The sequence below is a fragment of the Mauremys reevesii genome, linkage group 2 (genome assembly GCF_016161935.1).
Source record: "Mauremys reevesii isolate NIE-2019 linkage group 2, ASM1616193v1, whole genome shotgun sequence".
NCBI classification, from domain to species: Eukaryota; Metazoa; Chordata; order Testudines; family Geoemydidae; genus Mauremys; species Mauremys reevesii.
Window position 1 is genome coordinate 232,075,492 of NC_052624.1, and position 18,449 is coordinate 232,093,940.

General features: G+C 42.3%; 1 protein-coding gene across 5 annotated transcripts in view; it reads left to right on the forward strand.

Annotated features, from left to right (window-relative positions):
• C2H8orf89 (chromosome 2 C8orf89 homolog) overlaps positions 1-18,449 on the forward strand; it is a 61,351-nt gene that overhangs the window by 19,396 nt on the left and 23,506 nt on the right. For 3 of the 5 annotated variants that reach the window (XM_039525825.1, XM_039525824.1, XM_039525826.1), the window contains exons 6-8: positions 1,501-1,611; positions 3,439-3,503; positions 5,198-5,496. In XM_039525825.1, coding sequence (XP_039381759.1) covers positions 1,501-1,611; positions 3,439-3,503; positions 5,198-5,340 — 319 coding nt within the window. In that variant the 3' untranslated portion in view covers positions 5,341-5,496. Of the gene's footprint in view, positions 1-1,500; positions 1,612-3,438; positions 3,504-5,197; positions 5,497-14,553; positions 14,613-18,449 lie in introns of those variants that run through there. The other 2 variants (XR_005594355.1, XR_005594356.1) reach the window with 1 other exon arrangement.

Here is an 18,449-nt window from a genome sequence, read left to right on the forward strand (position 1 = left end):
TGGAAAGTCCCACTCAGGGATTACCATTGTCTGGACAGAGCTGCTTTTACATCTTAAAAATATAAATTCCATTTTAGATCAGATAACTGAAGTGTCCCCAGACCTAACGTGTATATGAGCTCTCCCCCTCACAGATTTTCCCATCTTACTTTAATAAAAACATTGCATTTCTATACCAGCTTTATCAGTTCCGTGGAAGGGCAGGGGTTGGGACTTCTGCTCCTTTCCCCGCTAGGAGGGGCAGCAGGGAAAGGAGCAGAATGCTGGCAACTCCTCCGGCAGCTGTACCACCCACAGCCACACCCATCCAGCCCTGTCCTCTGGCGGGGCTGCTGCTGTTCAGATAGAGACAGAGAATGGAGATGCACCGCCGTGGAAGGGCAGGGGGTGGGGCCGGGGCAGTAGAGCCAGGCTGGAGGAGCTGCTGGCGTGGGGCTGACCAGTGGCTCCATGTTCTGCTCCTTTCCTGAAGTCTCCAACACAGCAGGAGGAGGACAGAACACCCCTATCCCCCGGTAACATGGGATGGATCATGGAGAGGGGACTGGGAGCAAGTAGGGGCCCTGGGCTGGGGATAGGGTGGAGAGGAGTCACATGGAGGGCCACATGGGGTGGTCATTTGCCCCCCCCCCTTAGCTGGTGCTCCCCCCCTCACCCCGTACCAGTAAGAAATGGATTTTACTTGCACAACTTGTTCCACAGTAGCTATTCCAAGTCTTTTCCTTGTGTAGATAAGCTCCAGGTTATTTAAGCTTCCCACATACTTACTCCTGTCCCCTTCCTACATTTTTAAAGCATGTGCTATAGTTTTACTAGGAACATTCACTCTTTAGTCTACTTATGGTTAGTGCAATGTTTCCCAAACCGTCAGAAGTTGAGACCCCCTTCAGGAAAATAAAATCAGCTGTGCACCCCATCAGCTCTACTGTATGTTGTTAGAGGACTTCCCATGATATAGAACTTCATAATATACTTCCTTGCCTTTCTTACCTGCTTATATCACTGGGCTCTAAGTTAGCACCCATTGAAATAAATATCAGAGGGGTAGCCGTGTTAGTCTGGTTCTGTAGAAGCAGCAAAGAATCCTGTGGCACCTTATAGACTAACAGATGTTTTGCAGCATGAGCTTTCGTGGGTGAATACCCACTTCTTCGGCTGCTTGCATCCGAAGAAGTGGGTATTCACCCACGAAAGCTCATGCTGCAAAACATCTGTTAGTCTATAAGGTGCCACAGGATTCTTTGCTGCTTCTATTGAAATAAATGTGACAGTTCATATGTCAAAGCTGTCTGGTTTGTTTAAATGAAGACTCTGGAGACTAATTGAGAGGTCTGGCTAGTTATTCACCTGTCGCCACAAAAGGATGCACCCCCCATTTGAGATGGGGAAATAACTGGTGAAAATCAATATTACCAGCAGAGCCTTTCTCACAATACCAATTGAAATAGAAATCCTGCCCTTCTTAGTCACTTTTTGAAAGACGGCTGCTTCCTTCTGCAGGGGAGATATACCTGTGGTGGATCTGCAGAAGAGAGGACTAGATTCTTGGATCCCAAGTCCACTGAAGATGCCAGCCATTCATGATGGAGGTGGAGAGATAGGAGCTTTGAGGTAAGGAATTTTTAGTGGAGGTGGGCGAAATGTAACCGCAGTTCCCTTATGAAAAGAAACACATGATATGGCATATCTACAGGAAAGGGGGAATCAGGGAAAAGAGAAACAGAAGGACAGTGGTTTAAGCGTTACTGTGAAAAGAACTTTTTTGCTTGTGTAAGCTGCATCTCCACTTGGAGAGTTGCTAGTATAGTTCTATTGGTGTGTCTATACCAGCAAATCCTTTAAGTGTAGACAAGGCCTGAAATGGCAGAGCACTGGAGAGAGTCACGTGGAAAGGAATCTGTACAAAAGGTAGATGGAGAAGGGATGTTGGTGGAAAAGATCAAATTGTTCTGTGCTCCTCAGGCAAAAAGGTTAGTATATATGCACTTGTGTTACTTTCTAGTGACTTGTTTGAAAAACATTGGACAGAAAACTGGATGCTCTATCATCTTTGTGTTCAACATTTTACTTATTGTAATTAATAACATAGAGGCCATTATAGTCTGGTGAAATAAAATTCCAGAATGGGAAAAAGTTAAAAAGGCTACAAATGTGGTTACTACTTTAAAATTAGATGGAACATATACAGATAAGTACCAGATTAGGATGGTTTCATATTCACTAGACCAGTGTTTCCTAAACTTGTTCCGCTGCTTATGCAGGGAAAGCCCCTGGTGGGCCGGGCTGGTTTGTTTACCTGCTGCGTCTGCAGGTTTGGCCAATTGCAGCTCCTAGTGGCCGCAGTTCGCCACTCCAGCCCAATGGGAGCGGCATGGGCCAAGGGACGTACTGGCTGCCGCTTCCAGCAGCTCCCATTGGCCTGGAGCAGCGACCCGCGGCCACTGGAAGCTGCGATTAGCTGAACCTGTGGATGCGGCAGGTAAACAAACCAGCCTGGCCCGCCAGGGGCTTTCCCTGCACAAGCGGCGGAACAAGTTTGGGAACCACTGCACTAGACCTAAATGTCAAGGGATAGATCCTAGCCCTCTGCTCAATCCCTTTGTGCCATTCTGGTAGTATAAAGGGGATGAAGGGCTGTTCTAAGAGAACAGCTGCAAACTCCTGTGGTGTAGGGGGAATCACTGGTGGCATAAAGAAGACATCTATTATTATATATCTAACAAGAAATGTTCTTTATAGTTACTTTTGGAGATGGACTGGTTTGACCTACCACCTCCTGACCCAAAAGTACTGTCTGCAGAAAAGAGCCAGAGCAGGTGGTTACTAATCCTTCCCATTCCATTCAATGAGACTTAGGAGGTTTTTTCCTTTGCTGTTCTTTATTGTCTATAGTTGTAGCAATTGATTTGATAGTGTCTGTCTCTGAGCCTTTCAAATTTTGCTGATTGTGAGTACTTTGAAAGGCTCAGTGGCAGAGACTGTCAAAGTACCTACAATCCCTAACAAGCCCTAACTTGTCCGTAGATAGAGTACCGGGCTAGGAAATAGCAGATATGGGATCTGTTCCCAGCTCTACCACTGATAAATTTGCCCTATGTCACAAAGCATAATTTCCGTGCCTCAGTTTACCCATCAGTATGAGGATAATAGGCATATCAGTATTAAGGAATTAATATTTGTAAAGCTCGTTTAGGCAGTTGGATGGAAAGGGCTATGGAAATATAAAATAATTATAGAATTCAAGAATCCTTTCAACCTCTCATCAACAAAACAATCTTTCTCAACTCCCTCGGATCTTTGGGAACATCATTAGGAAATACACTAACGACTTTCCATACAGTGAATAAATCTAACACTTTTTTATTTGTGCTCTCTATAAAGTGGGTGTTTTTTATTCAGATATATTAATTCCAAGACTTTTCACTGTGACATCTATAGATCCAAGAAGAATAACCACATTTCCAGCATATGTTCACTTCCAGCGGGACCCAGATACAAGTTTGGTAAGAAATGTATAATACATGTGCAGTTTTAGTGTTCAGCTCTTGTCAGATGCTGTTAGAATTGAGGAGTCGTAGAAGGGGCAACTCTAAGGGCTTGTCTACATGGACAGTTAGTTTATGGCAACTGAGGTGTGAATATACCCCACCCTAGCCTGCTACATACTAAGTCCCTTTGTGGTCTCTGCTGACATGCATTAACCGTTTGTTAATGAGCTTTGATCTAGTCCTGTTTGAAAAAGGATTACATCCCCCGCTTGCCACAAACTCACTGTTGCTGTAGACAAGCCCTAACTTGTCAATGCTTTACAATATAGTTGTCTTATGCCATATTAGTCTGTATCCACAAAAACAACGAGGAATCCAATGGCACCTTAAAGACTAACAGATTTATTTGGGCATAAACTTTCGTGGATTAAAAAAAAACACTTCTTCAGGGGGTTTTACCCATGAAAGCTTATGCCTAAATAAATCTGTTAGTCCTTAAGACGCCATTGGACTCCTTGTTGTTCTTTTGAAAACTGTTTCCTTCATGATAAAACTTCTTGAAATTCTAGTGATTACATATTTTTATTGAAGGGATAACACATATACTCATGTCATTTGTGAGACAATGATATTTCACTGGCTGTGATTGGAAGAAATTTAAATAATACACAAAATGATATCTATAATAGAGGATACTTGGCTTTATGAAGTGTTTTATAGCCGTAGACTTCACAGAATCTTCCCACTATCCACATTTTGCACATGGGAAAACTGAGGCAGAGGCTGCGACTGTCAGAGCTGGGATTAGAACTGAAGTTACTGGTTGCTAATCTTGTGCTCCACTGAGTAGAATACTGGTCTCTAAACAGTATGATGAGATCAGAGAAAAGATGACTTGAATGAACTCACTGACCTCCACTACATTTGAGGAGGAAAATAACTACCAACAAGTACATGAAACATCTGTGTTGTAACTTTTTCATTAGAAGACTATCTCTGGAAAGTGCTACTTCTAAACTCACTTGACCACATTAGCCACTTAAACTTTGTTATGCTGAAATATCAATCTAGCAAGTACTGTTTTTAGGTTAGTTTGGTTCCAAACCACAGTTGTATTTATACTGCTTGGAAGGGTTAGTAGGTAGCAAATTAATCTCTCAACAGTATCCTGTGTAATAGTTTAATATTTGTAATGATACTGAAATAAAAATGTCTCCCGATGCAATGCATACCTTTGTTATTAAAAGCCCCTTATGTAAAAATATTTCTACAAGTGGTGGTAGATGAGCTAAAAAGCAATGTGAAAAGAAGTAGGAGAAAATGAATAATAGTGGGACTGAAAACCAGACAGAGATATCTGTTTTTTAATAATTTGCCAAAAATATTATAATTAAAAATGTCAGTATCAGACATGTTTTTGGCAACTTTTGTTTATCCACTCCCCCTTTCAATGTGGATTTGACTGTTGAGATGTTCACCGTTTAAAAACAGTATACTATCAAGATTTGTTTTCTAGAATCCTACATCCCTAGGGTGAGGTTTTAAGTTGAAAGTGGAATGCCAAATTTTAGGGTTAGACTAGTGATTCATTAAACACAAACCAACCTTTCAAGTAACTCTGCTGAAGACATATTTCTTATTAAAGGTACTTAAGACCTACCTGATTTAGTACTGTAGAATCAGTGGTTTTCCCCCCTCCCTCCCCTTAGGTCATCACCATTTCACAGATCCTTTTGCTGGAGCTCCACCTGAATACATACAGAGACTCTCTGAAATAAAATCATTTCAGTGTGAAACTATACGTCAAGAGAAAAACAAAAAATTGAAAAGGGGCAAGAAAGAAGAAACATAGACAAGCTGATGGTCAAGAAACAAGCTCTTGTGTACACTATTTTGTGAGCTTAGATGGTTTTGCCCACTGAAATACAAAAACTTTGCTTTTAAATACAGTCTGATGCTAAATAATGATTTACCTGAAAACCTGTTTAATGTAAATAAACTGTAAATACCAAATCTTGTGATATATTTAATAAATATTTTATATATTTATACAGAGCAGCGTGCAGTGTTTTCATTAAAAAGTCATAACTTGTGTCTTAAAGATACGGATTACAGTTTGTATAATGTAGACCTGAAATATTAATCTTTAAATGAGGAGCAGACCTTTGATTGTTTTAACTCTGCCACTAAAAACCAGCTACATGTACACATGAAAAATAGACTTCTATGGTGGAAACTATAGTATGTTTAATCTTTAATAAGTTTACTTCTGTACTAGATAAAAGGGTAATTGTATATATTTTTAATGATCTTATCTCATTTTGCAGTTTAATATATGCAATTACTGTTCAATTAATAAAGAGCACATTTGGTTTTGGTCACTTTACTAAAGATGCAATATCTGTATGCAGATTTGTTTACAGGTCTGCTTTTCACTGAGTCTTGCTTCAGAGTTTGTAGTAGACCAAAGAAACCTGTTTCCCATAACACACTAAAATTAAGTAGAAAGAAAAATTTCCACTGGGTGGCATAGTTACTCCTATATAAAATCCACTATTTGTATATCATCAATAAACTTTGGGCCCAGAGCTTCCTCCCTTACATAAAACTTGCCTCTACTGATCTGGCACTGAGGAGATTCAGGGGACAGGGGAAAATCCTTCTTCCACAGTCTGTTCCCTCCTCCTACCCAAACCTATGGCAGCTCCTCTGAGGGACTGCCTTCAGAACTGTGGGAGATAGGCAAGAGGAGAGAGAGGTTTCCCTGGATTTTCTCCTTCTCCCATCCCAAACATTCTGGGGAAACCAACATAAATTTTGTCTATATATTAATTTGTGATTGCTTCATACCATCAGAGGGCAAGGTATCTTTTGGAGGGTTAGAAGTAGGGAAGTCCCTGGAAACATGGCTCCCGCAAGAGCTGGACTGTCCAAGAGTCGTCTTCTCTGGATCCACTATGATAGAACCCCAAAACCACTTCCGAATGGAATGAGCAAATTCTGCATTCATGATGGAAGAATTCCTAGTAACTGCAGCTTGAAAGCTCAATAGTCTCCTCCACATGGTTTATTGCTGCTTAGAGGAAATGAAATCCTTAACTGCCACAAAGTACTTTAGGCCAACATTATTTTAAAAATATGCCGCTAATTTTCTGCAAGTAATTAGAAAAACTTCCTGCTAGGCAAAGAGTAGTGCACAAGCAATGTCTAATGTTCTTTAAAATCCATTAATAAAGGCTGGTGAAGCAATATTTCAAGTATTGTGTACAACTAGAAATTTGATAATCCCCGGTTGTCTTCCAGGAACTCACACTTGCAATACCTGTTTTAGAGTACAAAGAAAAAAATGATTTGTAGTGTTTGAGTGGCATCAGTCATCTCATTATAAAAGTGATGATGTTTCCCCTTCCTGGTTTGTAACTTGATATTTTCTCAGTTATTCTGTCCAGATCTAACAAAAGCAAAGGATAGCAAATACTAGAACAACTGGAATATCAATTGCCATTCTCCTATCGGTAAACACTATATCTTATATTTTATATAGCATCATTCAACTCGAAGGATCTTAGGGCATGCTAATCAAGTAAGTCTGTACAGATTTAAAATAAACTTCCCTGACCACTGAAATGTTGCCCGCTCTGGATCTTGTATGTTATTTTCCGTACTATGGAAATGACTAGTTATACATATATATATATATATATATATATATATATATATATATATATATATATGCAATTCATTGAGATATTTCACATAGGAAAATGTACATGCAAAAATGCAATGAGAATAAACTAATACTTTTTCTGTTTTGAATGTTTAGTTATGGTAGCATCATATTAGAGCTGCTTGGAAACTGAATACAGACCTTAAATGTTTGCCTATTGGTGATGTCAAATAATATTGTATTTGAAGAGACTGCCAAGCAAATCTTATTGCCAGTTTATTTAGGCTGTACCTGCAGTTTCAGAGAAGATTTGCTAAGGAACATCCTATGCAATCTGTTTATAGGGTGTAGGCACTAAAACGAATATGAGGCAGCTTAATCAAAAACACAACAATCTTTCAGGTGTAAAGCTTTTTTCTTCATGGTATTTATGTTAGCTCTGAATAGGGTGGAAGACAGCTGGAAAATGGGCAATGGAAACCTGGCTGAATCTATGGGACTGATCTAGAAAATCTTGGCATTTCATTTTTCCTTTGACAAAAAAGTCTTTCTCCTCCATGCTCTCTCTCTCTCTCTCTCTCTCCCCCCCCCCCCCAAACAGAAAAGAGGCTGAAAATCTGGCAGAAAACACCCGTTTGCCAACGCTGATTGTGAAATTTCACAAAATTAGTTAATTCCACCCTGTGACATTACTTTGGAGTTTTCCTATGAAAGCCACTTAACCTTTGCAAACACTCCTAAAATTAACCCCAAATTTTACCTTATTAAGTAGGTGGTAAATAATATGGTAATTGACTCTTCATATGCCAAGTGCCCAAGAGTAGATTTGTAACATGTCATGTGTCACATGCAGATGTAAGTCTTTTAAAACAGAAAATCACATGGCTTGATTTTTCATGATCTCTGAAATCAATGGGAGCTGTAGATGCTCAACACCTCAAATTCAGGCCATTGCTGCATATGAAAGCGTAGCTGATAAGTGCACCATTAGAAAGATTTGGAGAAGCAGAAGTGAAAATGGATAGAAGTAGGAGGGATTTATGGGGGTATGGAGCGGGGTATTTTATAGCCTGTACAGAAGAGTCAAAGGATGTAGATGTGATATTTAGAGATTAGGAAAGGCAATAGGAAACTGGTCAGTCTGCTTTTCATGCTGTCTCAACATAATGCATAAGGAAGGGGTACTTGATAAAATTAATGATAGGCAACTTTTAAAGTAAAGTAAAAGGAAACAATTGTATCATTTAGTCAACCTGTGGAAGGCACTGCACCAGGAGGGCCTAGAGTTAAACATTGCAGCTGCATTTTTAAAGTGAGTTGGTAAAGTTACGATTAAAAATATTTGCAGTTACACATTGTAATGTAAGGAAAATCAAGTCTTTTGTTTTCTCTGAAACGCTGGATGTTGGCCATTTCCAAAGGAAAGAAAGTGCAGTTGGTAAACTAGTGATCCAATCCAGCACAGTAGTTATCCTTTACTTGCTACAGTTATCTGTGCCTTTGCAGCCACCGCCACTAGGGTACCCCAGTGTTCTTTATATGGTACTTCAACTTGAAATCATGAAGAAGCAGGAGTCAATGCAGTGAATAGTGCAGATATGTGAAGCTAAGCTGATCATAATTCATGCTCTGATATCATGATGAGGAACATGATATTGTTACCCCTTGTTTGACCTGAGCAATTAGCCAAAATGTAGGGTCTTGCAAGTTGTTTTCATGATGACAGTCAGTTATTTCTTTGGTGCAATCCTGTTTGTACAAAGTCCTATTTCTCTGAACAAAGGCAAACTCAAACAGGAGACAGTTTTTTGCTCACAGTTCCAAGTCTCTTTCAGTGAGCACTTTCACCCAAAAGCTCTCCCCAGGCTTTCCTCAAGGTCAGGCTTGTTTTGGCTGTTTCCTTGGCTTTCTGCTCTGTTTCTTTGTCCGTGTTTTCTGTGCAGGGGCGGCTCCAGGCACCAGTTCGCCAAGCACGTGCCTGGGGCAGCAAGCCACGGGGCGTGCTCTGCCAGTCGCCGCGAGGGTGGCAGGCAGGTTGCCTTCGGCAGCATGCCTGCGGAGGGTCCGCTGGTCCCGCGGCTTCGGCGGACCTCCCGCAGGCATGCCACCGAATCCAAGGGACCAGGGACCTCCCGCAGGCAAGCCGCCGAAGGCAGCCTGCCTGCCGTGCTTGGGGCGGCAAAATACCTAGAGACGCCCCTGTTTCTGCGGTGTCTTTCCTGCTACTCACTCTCACACACCTCTACTAAAACAATATACAGCAAAGCTCCTCCACCCACATAGTCCAAATTCCTGAGCTGCTTCACATATGCTTTTGTTGTAGGTGGTGACATGTCACTGTGTTTTGGTTGGGGAGGGGTCCCTATTGTTTCAACTACCTGATTCCAAAAAGGAGCTTCATGCTTCTAACATGAAGGGCAATGGATACATCCCCTAGTTCCAATGAGGTTTATCCCAACCTATAACAATATAAATGCATAGATATCCACCGCTGGGCATGTGAATAAAGTACCCAATTATTTTTATGAAAACAAGTTTCAGATAGTGGGTAATGAACTTATGAAATCCTCCTAGAGAAGGATGTAGATGTATATAACCTCCCTTTTAAAGCAGTGGTCTTCCCTTACTATTCTTCTCTCTCTCCCTTCCCTTTTTCAGCTACAATAGAATAAAAGGGATGACATTCAAAATTAGAGGTTTAGGAATGTTATGCCATTAAAGGGAACTGACTAGTTAAACACACTCAGTTTTATAATCTAAAAAGCCTGTGCTTTATATTCCCTTTAAGAATCACCTCATATATAGCAGGATAAATGTACTTTCAGATGGCTTTGTTTCAAACAACAGTGACTCTTCCAAGTGGATACAGTCAGTCTAACATGATGAGTTTTTTACTTATGTCACTCTTTGACTATTCATAAGCACGCAGTGGAATTACAGGATTGTTTTGCACTCGCCTAGACTGTGCAAGATTCAGTGAGATTAGGCTGTCTAGAAGAAACTTTTGCAGCAGAGTGTGCATTATAAGTACTGAGGTGCCACACAGCTTCCTAAATTATTCTGTTGCTTAGTTTTTCCTCCATCTAGTGAATTTAAAATGTGAGTAGCCAGAAAAAACTTTCTCTTGTGGCAATCCAATGCAACTCAATCTGCTCAAATCTGTTTTCAGTGTAAAGCTGCTAAACCCTCATCTGTAGCAGACCCAATTAATAAAATCTTCTGTGTCCACACAGTCATGGCTTGAGAGGTGGAAGAGGAAGTCTCAGTGGACCAAGGGCTTTCACTAGCTACATTCAACTGATGCTTAAAGTTCCTTCCTGTCTCCTCCTTAACAGTGAAGGCCCCCTAGTAATTAAACTGGATGTTGACATCCAATTCCAAGACACCACCAACTGAACTAAAAATAAGCCTATTAGATCCTTCTCTGCCCCACAGTCAAGAGCACACATCCTCCCTCAGTTTAGCTTTTCCTGATAATGGTTCTTTAGGTTCTGAATTGATTCCCTTGAAGATTTGGTTCAGAAAGTGATTTAGATGCAGCCATATGGTGCAATACCTCTTGACATAAGGCCTATGATGTCACTTCATTTGAAGCAATAAATTTATGTTTTCTATTTTCACTGAAATCATTTTGGAGATAGGAACCATCTAGCTTCTGGCTAAGAGCTAAACTGTTTTGTTCCTTCCCCCTTATCATCCAGAGGTTCAAAAAGAAGTTACTTGCTTGGTCATCCTGACCATCTCATCAGGGAGCTATGGTTTCCACAGACTTACAGGAGGCCACTGTCCACCAATAGTACCAGTGGTTGTGCCTCAGGAACTTGAACCTCCATTGTTGGGCTCTCCCGTTTGGCAGAGAGTTGCTGTTTTTCCAAAATACTTACAGAGATCTCATCTAAGTGCCTCCTACTGGCCATTAGACTTGTACTACTAGTTCCTAATACTTGTAGTAAATTTGGCGAAAGTTTCACTGACCCCTTTTGTACAGTCTAGGAAGTTTGCCTTCTGTACTTATCTGTCTCCAGACAGCCAAAATTCAGGCACCTATCCAGGAATTTTGAAGTCTACACCAAAGCTCTTTGAACCAGGGAATACAGCTACATGGACTTCTTGTGTCCTAACCGGCAGTGGCGCCTTGAAATTTCATCCAGTTCTGGATATTTTTTTCATATGATACAGAAGAGGATCCTGGCACCTGAGAGGATAAGTATTCTCCAACAAGTCAATGTAAAAGGGAAAACTGCCCAATACCACTGTATCGGATGGTGGTAAAGAGAGACTCACTCCCCTCCAGTTAGGGGCCCATATGGGAAGCAGAACAGCTCATGATTGTCCCAGTTGTAACTCAAGTGCTATACAAGCATTATAGAGCAGAGAGACATAAACGATGCCCTGTTTGCCTGGTGATACCTTTTAGCAGGCTGGCCAGTGCTGGTTCAGTCAGACAGTTCCTAAGTTGTAGTCATCTAACCAAGCAGAAGGGCACCAGAAGCCCTGGGTTTCCCTGACTACAGCTTGCTTTTCCAGCAGAAAAATGCAGACAAACATTTGCAAATTATCAGATTTTCAAAATGTCAAGCACTCTCTAATCAGGATGAAAAACATTTCTTCATGAGAAAATTTTGAAAAAATGTTTGCAGCAAACTTTTGATCAGCTCTAAAGCAGCCAAAGAGGGATTTCCCTGCCCTGAGGCCTGGTCAGAAAAGTGAATCCTTGCAAATAGTTTTTCCTTCCCAAGGAGTGGGCTCTCTTCCGCATGGTGTTTTGGTCTCTGGCATTTGGCAGAGTGCCCCCTATTGAAGGCTCAACTCTTTGCACTGACTTTCTATTGGTAATTGAATTGTATCTGTAAACTATCCTTAAAAGCCCTGAATGGTGTGGTACCTGGTTAGCTGGGAGTCGCTTTCTTGTCCTATCTATCTCCCTCCCTAGCTGAGAAGCAATTGCTGTTCATTCCTGAGGGCTAAAGGTTCCGAGCCCAGCAGCAGGGATTTCCCAGCTAAGGGCCTTGGGAATTCCTTCCTCTTTGGAAGTCCGCTGGAGCCTAGGAAGCTTTCACAGCATGGTGTCAGATATTTTCATTTGACTTAGCTTTTGTCTAGTTTATTTGTGTTTGAATTTGGTTATTACAAAAAAGATGATGTTTTTAATGCCACCAAGTTGGGTGGTTTTGTGTAAATTCAAATTGTTCATTTTGTGACTGTAAATAATTGCTCTGCTGCTACGGTAACAGGTGCTGTAAAAATAATAAAAGATATTTCCTATTTTGATTTTTTTGCTTGTATCCAGAAACAGGGGCGGCTCTAGGAATTTGGCTGCCCCAAGCAGGGCGGCATGCCGCAGGGGGCGCGCTGCTGGTCCCGCGGCTCCGGGGGGCCTCTTGCAGACGCGCCTGCGGAGGGTGTGCTGGGAGGGTGGCAGGCGGCTCCGGCAGACCTTCCGCAGTCATGCCTGCAGGAGGTTGAACCGAGCCGCGGGACCAGCGAACCCTCCGCAGTCATGGCTGCGGGAGGTTCGCTGGTCCCGCGGCTCCGGTGGACGTCCCGCAGGCATGACTGCGGAAGGTCCGCCAGAGCCGCCTGCCGCCCTGCCGGCAAAATGCTGCCCCAAGCATGCGCTTGGCGCACTGGGGTCTGGAGCCGGCCCTGTCCAGAAAGCTGTGAAGTGAAACAGCTGGCGACAATATGTCAAGTTTTTGGTTGGTTGGCGAGTGCCTGTTTAATAATAGTGAAATAAATGGTTTATGTCAAAGGAAATGAGCCATTTGCTGCCTTATTTGGTAACCAGTCTTGAGTCTGTAAAAGCTAGAATTAGGGTCTGCCTTAAAGTAAATATTTAAGGTTCCAACAGCAGATTTAATTATTTTAATGTAACTGTGTTGCAATATGCTCAGAGCTGTTTCACTGATTCTTTTGTTTAAAGAACACAGCATTGGTTCTTGGTACTTCCGTAAGTGCGGTGGCATGTAACTTTAGTTTTAGCTAAACATGGTCAGTATAGAGCTAAACATGAACAATATATTAATATAAATTAAAAGGCAAAAATATTGTTTTCCCTGGTATTGATGTTGATCAGTGCAAAAGCCCAGGTAGACAGAAATTGCTTTATAAAACATGTTTTAAATATTTGGTACTGAGATGTGTACAAATCTGAAGAAGTGAAATACCTCTGTTGGCTTTCCTGAATCTGTGCCAAGTGCTGGGGCTGAATCATCCCCTTCTTGGATTATTCCTGAGTAAGTAACAGGAAACTTGGCATTTAGATGGAAAAGAAATGGGTAAGAGGTTGAAAAGTACATAATCGTCAGCAGGTCCATCCATATAGCCCTATAGTAGGGATTGGCATTTCATCCAAATAAATGATAAGGCAAGTGTATACAAGGAGAAAGAGATACCAAGACAATAAATATGGAGCTTTTCACTCCCAAGTCTACGACGCAAGAGGGGGAATGTCTGAGCTGGGACCCTTCTCTGGTTTCTTTGCCTTCTTCCATAGAAGCCTTCTATCCCTTGGAAACTCAGTCTTCTATTTCCCATAATTTTTTTCAGTGTAATGTCCGATAAATTGGGCCTGCCTTATTTTTCCCACCACTTCTTGATATGGGATCAGCTCTTTTTTAAGTAGCTTTCTCTCTCAGTGACTAAAGCAGGTTGAAGTTTTTTTATTGAAAAGTTTTCTTTGATTAAAAAATAGCCCTTTCCCCCCCCCAAAAAACTAACATTTTTGCAAATAACGGACTTCCATTTTTCACAATTTTAATCATCATTTCAATGAACTGTTATTGAAATGTTTATGTATTCACTAACTTTCACAAACACTTAATTGAAATGTAAATGAAAAATTGTTCTGTTTTGAACCCTGCAAAACAGAAACAACTTTAAAATTTTTCAAATTTCAAATTTATTTTAATTTTTCATCAGGCTGTCTCAGTGACTGCCAAGAAATGGCTACTTATGTTGGGATGTTTTTTTCTTCTCTCTATTTTTCCCATATTTACTTCCTTTTCCCTCTGCTCATCCCTTTTTCCCTTTCCCATTGTCTAACTGCTTTTCCCTCTCTTTCCCTGCTACCTGCCTTCTGCTGTCAGCCTTGCCCTGTTCTTGCCATCAATATTTTGTAGCTAATTGGTTCATCTGTCACCTTTCCACCTGCTGGGTACATTTCTGGTGCACAACAGCTGGATGAAGCATATTCTTGATGAGCTGTTCATGCATGTGGGCAGGAGCTGCTTTAGCATTGTAATACAGTGCGTGAGAGGACCACCTGGCAGGCAGCACTAAGATTATGGATCTGTGATCTCCGGAATAGACTTAAGAAGTAGGTCCTGAATTTCATGTATGAGCTGACAAGTTTCAGGTCAGGTAATTCCAATAGCGTTTCTGTTTACTGTTTTTCAGTGACTGAACTCCAGCTGTAATAAAATGGAGATGCCAGTACTGTACTCCTGCTTATTGTGGTAAGATTTCTAAGAGGCCGCTTAAATCATTGTTATGGTAGGCTGGAATGGCTCCTTCAGAGTTGCTGAAGTACATCAAAACAATGGGAGTTGCAGCCTCTGCACAATGAGTCCTGGTATAAATAAGGTACGAAATTCATGCAGAGGAAGCCTGAGTGTAAGCTAGACATGCTAGTCAATGAATTTGACATTCTTCTACAAATATATGGAGGTGCCAGATTGCATAGACCTAATGGCCACTGAAACTGAGCTATTAGGGGCCCACAGAAGCAGCCCAAACTACTCAGCTATTATTTTGTAGAAGTTATCCTTGATAAAGGCAATGGAAAGTTAACCCTTTACTGTCACATCCACACAAAAGTGGTGTTCTCCTATTCTGCTGTTTCTAACCATGTGAGAGATGCTGTGCCCATAGGAGTCACACAAGTCCAGTGATTTTACTTTCATACACTGAAGCTTTTCTATATAAAGTAATAAAGAAATTTAGGGGGAACAAAAGGAAACACCAAGTGATTCCAGGGACTTCACCTGACTCCAGTGGGGGATCTGTTGATAAGGTGGTGAGAAATCTCAATGTGGTGCAAACAGCAGAGTGGGATCCAGCTGGAGTTACATTGTTTGTTGGGAGGAAACTGGACCATCCTTTTGTGCACTTCCCAGAGTGTGAAATGTGGGTGCCCCGCCTTCTCCTCCTCCCTATCCCACCAGTGTCAGAGGAGGGAGATGAAATCTTGCATGAAGAGCTGACTGTTCACTGATGCCAGTAAAGTAACTCTTCCGTTGTGAAAACAACAAGGAGTCCGGTGGCACCTTAAAGACTAACAGATTTATTTGGGCATAAGCTTTCGTGGGTAAAAAATCCCACTTCTTCAGATGCATGGAGTGAAAGTTACAGATGCAGGCATTATATAATGACACATGTGGAGAACCAGTGGTGGCAGGGCCATTTCGATCAGGGTGGATGTAGTCCACTCCCAATAATAGATGAGGAGGTGTCAATTCCAGGAGAGGCAAAGCTGCTTTTGTAATGAGCCAGCCAATCCCAGTCCCTATTCAAGCCTAAATTAATGGTGTTAAATTTGCAAATGAATTTTAGTTGGGCTGTTTCTCTTTGAAGTCTGTTTCTGAAGTTTTTTTGTTCAAGAATAGTTATTTTTAAATTTGTTATAGAATGTCCAGGGAGATTGAAGTGTTCACATACTGGCTTTTGTTTGTTACCATTCCTGATGTTCAATTTGTGTCCATTTATTCTTTTACATAGGGACTGTCCGGTTTGGCCAATGTGCATGGCAGAAGGGCATTTCTGGCACATGATGGCATATATAACATTAGTAGACGTTGAGGTGAATGAGCTCTTGATGGTTGGCTGATGTGGTTGGGTCCTCTGACAGTGTCGCTAGAGTAGATATAGGGTCAGAGTAGGCAACGAGGTTTGCTACAGGGATTGGTTCCTGGGTTGGTGTTTCTGTGGTGTTGTGTGTAGTTGCTGGTGAGTATTTGCTTCAGGTTGGGGGGTTTTCTGTAAGCGAGGACTGACCTGCCTCCCAAGATCTGTGAGAGTGAGGGATCGTTTTCCAGGATAGGTTGTCGATCGCTGATAATGCGCTGGAGAGGTTTTAGCTGGGGGCTGTACGTGATGACCAGTGGTGTTCTGTTATTTAGGTGATTTCTGGGTACCCGTCTCGCTCTGTCAATCTGTTTCCTCACTTCCCCAGGTGGATATTGTAGTTTTAAGAATGCTTGATAAAGATCTTATAGGTGTTTGTCTCTGAGGGATTGGGGCAAATTCGGTTGTATTTTAGGACTTGGCTGTAGACAATGGATCGTGTGATCAGGGCCGGCTCCAGGTTTTTTGCCACCCCTAGCGGTAAAAAAAAAAAGGCTGTGGCAGTGCAATCGCGCCGCTCCACTCTTTGGCGGCAATTCAGCGGCGGGTCCTTCACTCCGAGAGGGACCCACTGCCGAATTGCCGCCAAAGACCCGGACATGCCGCCTCGATAGCGGCTGGAGGGCCACCCCTTGGTATTGGCTGCCCCAACCACCTGCTTCTTTAGCTGGTGCCTGGAACTGGCCCTGCGTGTGATGTGTCCTGGATGGAAGCTGGAGGCATTTAGGTAAGTATAACGGTCCGTAGGTTTCTGGTATAGGGTGGTGTTTATGTGACCATCACTTATTTGCACTGTAGTGGCCAGGAAGTGGACTTCTTGTGTGGACTGGTCCAGGCTGAGGTTGATAGTGGGGGGGAAATTGTTGAAATCCAGGTGGAATTCTTCAAGGGCCTCCTTTCCGTGGGTCCATATGATGAAGATGTCATCAATGTAGCACAAGTAGAGGAGGGGCGCTAGAGGACAAGAGCTGAGGAAGCGTTGTTCTAAGTCAGCCATAAAAATGTTGGCATACTGTGGGGCCATGTGGGTACCCATAGCAGTGCCACTGACTTGAAGATATAAGTTGTCCCCAAATCTGAAATGGTTGTGGGTGAGGACAAAGTCACAAAGCTCAGCCACCAGGCGTGCTGTGGCCTCATCAGGGATACTGTTCCTGGCAGCTTGTAGTCCATCCTCATGTGGAATATTGGTGTAAAGCGCTTTTACATCCATGGTGGCCAGGATGGTGTTTTCAGGAAGCTCACCAATGCATTGTAGAAGTCAGGAATTCGGTGGTGTCTCGAAGATAGCTGGGAATGCTGGTAGCATAGGGTCTGAGGAGAGAGTCCAAATAGCCAGATAATCCTTCTGTAAGAGTGCCAGTGCCTGAGATGATGGGGCATCCAGGGTTTCCAGGTTTATGGATCTTGGGTAGCAGATAGAATACCCCTGGTTGGGGCTCTGGCGGTGTATCCGTGTAGATTTGTTCCCATGCTGTAGCCAGGAGTTTCTTGAGCAGATGGTGTAGTTTCTTTTGGTAATCCTCAGTGGGATCAGAGGATAGTGGCCGGTAGAATGTGGTGTTGGAGAGTTGCCTGGTAGCCTCCTATTCATATTCCTACCTGTTCATTATGACTACAACACCTCCTTTGTCAGCCCACTTGGTTATACACCTCTACCCTGATATAACGCTGTCCTCGGGAGCCAAAAAATCTTACCGCGTTATAGGTGAAACCACGTTATAGCGAACTTGCTTTGACACACACACCCCCCCCGACGCTGCTTTACCACGTTATATCCGAATACATGTTATATCGGGTCGTGTTATATCGGGGTAGAGGTGTAATGTCAGAGTTGTTTCTGATGCTGTGGATGGCATTGCATTCTGTATAGCTGAAGTTATTCCATTATGGAATACACGGGCCTGAACCCAGGTCATCTCATTTTACTACAGTAGAACCTCAGAGTTATGAACATCAGAGTTACAAACAGACCAGTTAAACCACACTCCTCATTTGGAAATGGATGTACGCAATCAGACAGCAGCAGAGACCAAAAACAAAACAAAAAAGGCAAATACAGTCCAATACTGTGTTAAACGTTAAACTTTTTAAAAAAATGAAGAGAAAGTTTTTAAAAAATTGACAAGGAAACTGTTTTTGTGCTTGTTTAATTTAAATTAAGATGGTTAAAAGAAGCATTTTTCTTCCACATAGTAAAGTTTCAAAGCTGCATTCAGTCAGTGTTCAGCTGTAAACTTTTGAAAGAAACAACCAATGACTTATTGATACTGCTCTATATACTTTACCAGAGTTTCTCAAACAGGGGTCGCTGCTTCTGTAGGGAAAGCCCCTGGTGGGCCGGGCCGGTGTGTTTACCTGCCCCGTCCGCAGGTCCAGCTGATCGTAGCTCCCACTGGCTGCAGATCGCTGCTCCGAGCCATTGGGAGTTGCTGGAAGCGGCAGCCAGT